The following is a 7,909-nucleotide window of genomic DNA, read 5'->3' as shown; positions in this document are numbered from 1 at the left end:
CCTGTTTGTTAGGATACTCGCTAAGATGGGCATGTTGACATCATTTTTGTGTGAATTTGTCCGTTTAGGTGCAAGACTTGAAAGAGAATTTGCGCGAGAGTATTTGCGCGCTGTGACGCGGCTCTCCATGTACGCGCTTCGGATGAGTACACAAAAATCTCACAGCGCTCGCGAGTTCTCTTTCGCGTCTTACGGATGAATGGCAAGGTTTAAATGAGTATAGTTTAAACACAGATAACAACGTGAGATGTTCAGGTCTCACCTGGGGTCGCGCGCTATCAACACCCGGGTGATGACGGCGTATGACTGATCATAGAGCATTTTTTTACAACGAGTGACTGTTTTGTCCATGTTCTTTTGATCATCGCTGTTGTAACGTATTGAGAAACTAGAATGCATATCCATCGACTGAAACATACATTAGCCGAATCCGTCTGTCTGTTTTGCACGTTGTTTTCAACAAACCATATTATAGATGCGTCGTCAGATTTGGGATGAACCGCAGTGCAAGCGCGTGCCGAACCGTTGATGGAGTGGAGAACCGAACGGTTCGATTTTTTACAGCGAACCGTCCCACCCCTAATAGATATTAATCTTATGTAGTCTTATATAATGTCCATGATTTAAAAGTTGTAAAAAGTGTAAACAATTTACATTGTATTTTCATTACGCTATATTTAAGTGATTGCTGTAATTCAAATTTATGATATCTTTTGCCAACTGTCCCAAAGACAGTGAATGACACTGCATATGCTCGAGCAGCCCTTCACTGCGGCTGTGCAGTGATGTCTCTCTCTCTCTCTCTCTCTCTCTCTCTCACACACACACACACACTCATACTGTCTCGGCTGTTCACATTCCCTGATAGAAGTACCAAGAAAATAATCGTTCATTGATTCATCGCATCGGACAGCATGGTAAGGACGGGTTTTTTTCTCACACGTAGATAATTCTTAATTCAAAACGGATGTTATAATGTTATTTTGAAACTCTTTATATCAAAACTTTTGATCAGCAACTGTCACGTTTTCAGCTCCGGCAGGATCTGTATTGCGGCGCTGTGGCGCTCTAGCGGATCCGTGATTGTATGCGCTCTGGCTTAAGAATATAATGCTTTATTCGGCTCTAAATTTATTTTGTGATTATTGAAATCAGTTTTGATTTGCTAGAAATCTATATCCCAGGCCTATAGCCAGAGGCGGCCATTTTAAGCTAATTTTAGCCGGTGCTTTAATCACTCTGAGCGCATGCCTCTCCAACTTTTACTCACGGACGCTGGAGAAATAAATGATATGGACTATATTGATTGACACAAACGCTTATAATCAGATCAGAATTAGCTGTTTCATGCCGTGATATGACTATTGTATGTCCTGGGGAGTGAATTAGGCTACTTGCTTATGATTCAATAGGATTTAGTAGCCATAGTGTGTGTGTGAGAGAGAGAGAGAGAGAAAGAGAGAGGGAGTCGGACCTCTACACCAGCTGCTCAGAGCGCGTCTGTGCGCATGCGCCACTAGTGCTTTAGATACTTGTAACTATTACAATACTTGATAGTACTTATTTATTAAATATTACATAGATTTAAAATAATAATAATAATAATAGTTACTAGTAAATGTGGAACAGGAACTACTTGATATCTAATTGACAGAACTCCATAGCACTTAACTGCATACATTTTTTTACATAACTTGTAACAAGTTAATAAAAATAATTGCCGCAAAAAAATATTTTCTTACCCCACTACCACTACCAATTTTACTTGTTTAAAAAAAAAGTTGAAAAACTCACTTAATTTTGGTAATTGTTTCAGAAAACAAGACTTAACCTCTTAAGTCATTTTGCACCTCATATCTTGATTTAAGAATGTTTAGGTATTTGTACTGAAAAAAAAAACTAGATAAATACTAAGAAAATCTTTTTCTTTTTTTTTTCATTGCATTGCAATTGGAATAGTTAATGGTATAACCAAAGAATAAGTAGTACTAGTATCTCTCTAAGTTATGATAATTATTTGAATCTATAGTAATCACCATTGCTTACTAATATCTGATTTTAAAAGATTTTATAGTCCTGTAATAATATCTAATAAGTACTATAATCAATAATTACCAGTAAATCTAGATAGTTGGTATAAGAATAGTTGCTTGCAGATAAAAATACATGGTAATAATAAGTTAGTTACCAGTAAGTATTGAGGAATAAGTCTTAAAAAGGCAAGTGGAGAGATGTAAATTAATGTCAAGCACTGGTTTGTTTCAATGGATTAATTCAACCTTCCAAGGGCCTCGTTTGTTTTGAGCGTAAAGTATCATTGATCATGAATCCAAATCACTTTAAAAAAAGTCCCAGGAGGAGCTCTCATAGTTGTATCATGGCCCAGGCACCCCACTATGAATTGGCCTTCCAGTCCATTTTCGAAGGGGAGTGAGAGATTTGAACTGTGGTGACAGACCAGCTGGCTATGAGCAGCACGTATGTGAGTCAGGGTTTGTGAGGAGCACTGGATCAGCCAATGCCAGTGAGGTGATCCAAATCTGACGGCTTGTTACTTCTAATATTGCCCCACAGTTATTTTTTACTATGGATATGTATGCTGGTTATTCGGCCACTGGAATACAGAGTTTAGACATCCAAGTATGGATCTCCAGACTTGTAGAATTGCTGTTTTAGTCTCAACCATCTGTATTCACCTCAGTCTCATTCCCATCACAGGCCTCTGGTGTCACAGTCAATGATGAAGTCATTAAAGTCTTCAATGACATGAAAGTACGGAAGTCCTCGACCTCAGACGAGGTGAAAAAGCGCAAAAAGGCAGTGCTGTTCTGCCTCAGCGATGACAAGAAGAAGATTGTCGTTGAGGAGGGCAAGCAGATCTTAGTAGGAGACATTGGAGAGACTGTTGACGACCCCTACGCCTGCTTTGTGAAGCTCTTACCTCTTAATGACTGCAGATATGGCTTATATGATGCCACTTATGAAACTAAAGAGTCTAAGAAAGAAGACTTGGTATTTATATTTTGGTACGTAGTCTGTCTGAAAAGGTTATTATAGTTTAGAAAAAAATCTCATTATTATTTATGCATATTTAGTTTGAATTGTTCTAAATAGTTTTTATTAAATGTTTAAATTTGTATCTTTGTAAAAGCTCTGGTTAATATTACTTTTAGGGTTTTTTTATCCTTTATATCTTGTTTAATCTCAAAATGTACTCCTTTATCACTAAAATTTAACAAGCGAACTGCGATTGGTTATTTTACGTCATTTTATATGTTAGTTTTTTTGTTTTTTTTTTGGTTAGCATGCATACTGAACATTGCTATTTTTGATTTTAGGGCCCCTGAAGGTGCACCGTTAAAAAGCAAGATGATATATGCTAGCTCAAAAGATGCCATTAAGAAGAAGTTTACAGGTGAGTACTGTTATATTCACTGAGAATAAGACCAATAATCTTTACAAAACAGATCCTGGGTTCCGCATGCTGATTGGCAATACAGTCTTCCCATATATATACACACACATAGATGCCTCATTAATGTCTGTTCTATGGGCTGCTATACATTAGCCGTCCGCCATATTGGAATGGTCAGATCTGGTTCGTGAACACTCGAGAGCAAGCTGACTGTGCATCTGCTACCTAGTTATTTAGATGAATGAATATCTATATCTGCAATAGACATTAGCAGATAATTTTGTTACACCTTATTTTAAGGTGTCAAGTGTTACAGTGTAAATATACAATGAAGTACTGAGTAATAATAATTAACTACATGTACTTACTATAGGGTTCGGGTTAGGATTAGGATGCGGTTTAGGGTTAGTTGTATGTAATTATGCACAATTTATAGTAATTACTATTTTGACTACATATAATGGGTAACAAGGACACTGTAAAATGGCTGCATCCAAAATCGCAAACTTCCCTACTATATAGTTGGCATGTGACAAAAGAAGTATGTCCGAATTTGCAGTACTCATAAAAGAGTAGCCAGAAAGTACCCAGATGACCTACTACTCATGGCGAGATTCTGAAGTGTGCATATGATGGACACTTTACTATCCCATGAGGCCACAGGAGAGGATTTGTGAATGGCGGTGAACCGATGCTGACACTGTGTATTTCACTCAAATATTATTACTACAACTTAAATAAAAACCTAAAATAATGCTTTGATCAAATTTGTGTCCTCTATATTTTTTAAACAGTAGTCATGTTTTTACATCTTGTAGCCATGACTTTCTTTCCCAGTTTATACAGTGACTAAGAAGTAAGTCATTTATAACTTGATTTTGCTGAAAACTACAAACACTTTCAGAACATTGCACTGTTTGTTGAAGAATCCCAACCAGCCAGACACAACAACACTAGCTCAAACAAGTTATGCGAGTTACTGCATTTTGATGAAAGATTATGAAGATAATTTGAAGAATCATTCACAATAAGACCAGAAACAAAGCATGAACACAGAAGTTAATATTCACATAAAACACTACAGTGGGAATAACTGAGTCATTTTTAAAATGAAAATAGTAGAATAAAATGTTTTAATAAATACACACTCTTATGCAGTCATGCCTCTTTTTTCAGGTATCAAACACGAATGGCAGGTTAATGGTTTAGACGACATTCAGGACCGCTCAACCCTGGCGGAAAAGTTGGGAGGAAGTGTGGTTGTATCGCTGGAGGGGAGACCATTGTAAACTGAACAGCCATGTGCCATCTGGATTCCACACGCTTTCATCTTAGCAGCTGTCTCTATCATTTGATCCCGAAGGAATAGTCCTAGTTTGTTCCCTTTTTCTTTCTTTTTTTTTAAGTTTTTTTTTTTTTCAACATTAAGGAGATCTCATTAACATATGACATTAAAAAAAAAACATTAACGTAACATAACACACACACAAATCTACCAGCTGAATGCCAGCTTACTTTTGCAGTTTGTGGTAATTTTTGTACGTCCCCGAAGAACGTTCTGTCTCCCTCTGTGTTTTGCCAAACAACAGTAGAAAGCTTGGATGATCACAAATATTAACCAGCAAACACTAAGTTGATATCTTTATGTATTTTCAGAGATATTCTATTATGCTGTAAGAGAACTATATGATAATGCTGTATGTTAATGCCTCACAGCAATGCATTAACCAGTGACAAGCACTTTACAAGTCTGAAACTATTTATTTGAACTCTTCTACCTAATCTGGCTCATTTGACATGGAAAACACGTTAATTTTATGCAGATAAACAAAGCACTTTTCGTTTTTACACCATCAATTGAAGGAGGACTTTCTGTCTGGAATTTCTGTGTCTGTCAACCCGGAATAGAAGTTACCACAGCTTTCATTCCTGTTACGCATATGGACATAAACAGATGGGTTTGAACTGTTCCATTGCAGCCTTTGATTCAAATGCACCACAGAACATGAAGGCCTAGCTGCTTGGAATGTTTTTTTTTTTTTTTCTATTATTTTTTTTTAACACTACATGAAAATACAATATTATCTGTAATGATGGCAATAATTGCAGCCTGAAGTGAAACTTTGTTTTTGAGATCGAGGAAGGTGCCACTTTGAAATAAAATCTTGTGGCAGAATTCTTGGATGGATTTCTTGGCTCCATTAAATGTTCTGATTTCATTAGGGTGTCTCCTCAGTGACGTGATATGCTTGACCTGTGTGTGTTTGGTCATCAGAATGGCCTAATTGAATGGGTTGTTTAATGAAAAATATTTTTTATTTGCATTATTTTATTAATTCTTATTTATTAACATTATTTTTTAATGTTCAAAGTCAATGATAACCTGTAAAGTTCTGTTTATCGTTCTATCCATCCATCTATCCATCCTCTATCGGTCGTTCCATCCACCCACCCATCCATCCATCCATCCATCCATCCATCCATCCTTTGTTCTATCTCCATCTATCTATTCTATCCATCTATTGTTCTATTCATCCATCCATCCATCCATCCATCTATCTTTCTATCTATCTATCTATCTGTTTGTTCATCCATCCATCATCCATCCATCCATCCATCCATCATCCATCCTTCTATCTATCTATCTATCTATCTATCTATCTATCTATCTATCGTTTGTTCATCCATCCATCATCCATCCTTCCATCCATCATCCATCCTTCCTTCTATCTATCTATCTATCTATTGTTTGTCCAGCTATCTGTCTGTCTATCTATCTATCTATCTATCTATCTATCTATCTGTCTATCTATCGTTTGTCCGTTCGTTTGTTTGTCCATCCATAAATCCATCCATTGTTCTATCTATCTATCTATCTATCTATCTATCTATCTATCATTTGTTGTCCATCCATCAATCCATCCATCCATCATCCATCTATCTATCTATCTATCTATCTATCTATCTATCTATCTATCTATCTATCTATCTATCACTCGTTTGTTGTCCATCCATCCATCAATCCATCCATCATCCATCCATCATTCTATCTATCTATCTATCGTTTGTTGTCCATCCATCAATCCATCCATCCATCATCCATCCATCATTCTATCTATCTATCTATCTATCTATCTATCTATCTATCTATCTATCTATCACTCATTTGTTGTCCATCCATCAATCCATCCATCATCCATCCATCATTCTATCTATCTATCTATCTATCTATCTATCTATCTATCTATCTATCTATCTATCTATCTATCACTCATTTGTTGTCCATCTATCACTCATTTGTTGTCCATCCATCAATCCATCCATCATCCATCCATCATTCTATCTATCTATCTATCTATCTATCTATCTATCTATCGATCGATCGATCGTTTGTTGTCCATCCATCAATCCATCTATCTATCTATCTATCTATCTATCTATCTATCTATCTATCTATCTATCTATCTATCACTCATTTGTTGTCCATCCATCAATCCATCCATCCACCAATCTATCTATCTATCACTCGTTTGTTGTCCATCCATCCATCAATCCATCCATCCATCATCTATCTATCTATCTATCTATCTATCTATCTATCTATCTATCTATCTATCTATCTATCTATCTATCTATTCTGTCATTCTATCCATCTCTCTGTCTATCTCTGTCCGTTCGTTTGTTTGCTCTATCTATTGTTCTGTCCATCATTTCATCCATGCATCCATCCATCATTAGTTTATTCTGTCTCCATCTCATATCTATTCTATCATTCTATCCATCGTTCTGTCTATCTATCTATCATTCATTTGCTCTATCTCCATCTATCTATTCTATTATTCTAACTATTGTTCTATCGTTTCATCCATCCATCCATCCATCCATCCATCCATTCCTTAATGCTGTAGATATAGAAGTATTGAAAGCACATAAGGCCAATACAAACTTAAAGACTTAAAACTTAAATATGCTTTAAGCATTATTTGGAGTTTTCTTGACAATCCTTCCTTTTCTAGTTATTGAATTGTTTTTTTTTTTAGTATTTGGTTAAGTTTGGATTTTTGGGGGGTATTCTGATTCTTGCATACTAAGCTTGTAAAGTGTTGAACTCACTAGGAGAAAATCAGATACTTATATCTGGGGCCTTGGATGTTTTTAAGCATTTAATAAAGTTTAAATGAACAGCCCAACCTCCTTTAACTACTTCTTACAGGCCAAGCGGTTTCTATGAGCATGGTCTTGCAGTAGATCTGGGCTTGAGGCCAGTGGCTGCTTTTCCCTTTGGAGAATTTGATCCGCAGGCAGGGAGCAATCCTCTGCTGCTCTGCGCTATTTATGGCCAGCATGCTTTTGTGTCTTGTCATCGTTGTCCACAAATGGCAAAACTGAACATGCTTTCAAAGAGCTACAAAAGGGACATTGGCGGACAGGCTGGGCAGCGGTTATAAAATGTATTATAAACAGTTATAAAGAGTTCCTCACTCTTTTGTCATA

At 36.5% G+C, this 7,909-nt stretch overlaps 1 protein-coding gene across 1 annotated transcript; it reads left to right on the top strand.

The window, feature by feature from the left end:
- The first annotated feature begins 769 nt into the window (after positions 1 to 769).
- cfl2 (cofilin 2 (muscle)) lies at positions 770 to 5,591 on the top strand. The gene is made up of 4 exons (XM_051868912.1): positions 770 to 917; positions 2,719 to 3,026; positions 3,339 to 3,415; positions 4,592 to 5,591. The coding sequence occupies exons 1-4, from the start codon at positions 915 to 917 to the stop codon at positions 4,702 to 4,704; spliced, it is 501 nt and encodes a 166-aa protein (XP_051724872.1). The 5' UTR covers positions 770 to 914; the 3' UTR covers positions 4,705 to 5,591.
- Positions 5,592 to 7,909: the final 2,318 nt, after the last annotated feature.

The sequence above is a fragment of the Ctenopharyngodon idella genome, chromosome 17 (genome assembly GCF_019924925.1).
Source record: "Ctenopharyngodon idella isolate HZGC_01 chromosome 17, HZGC01, whole genome shotgun sequence".
Lineage (NCBI taxonomy): Eukaryota > Metazoa > Chordata > Actinopteri > Cypriniformes > Xenocyprididae > Ctenopharyngodon > Ctenopharyngodon idella.
This window is presented reverse-complemented; position numbering and strand designations above follow the sequence as displayed.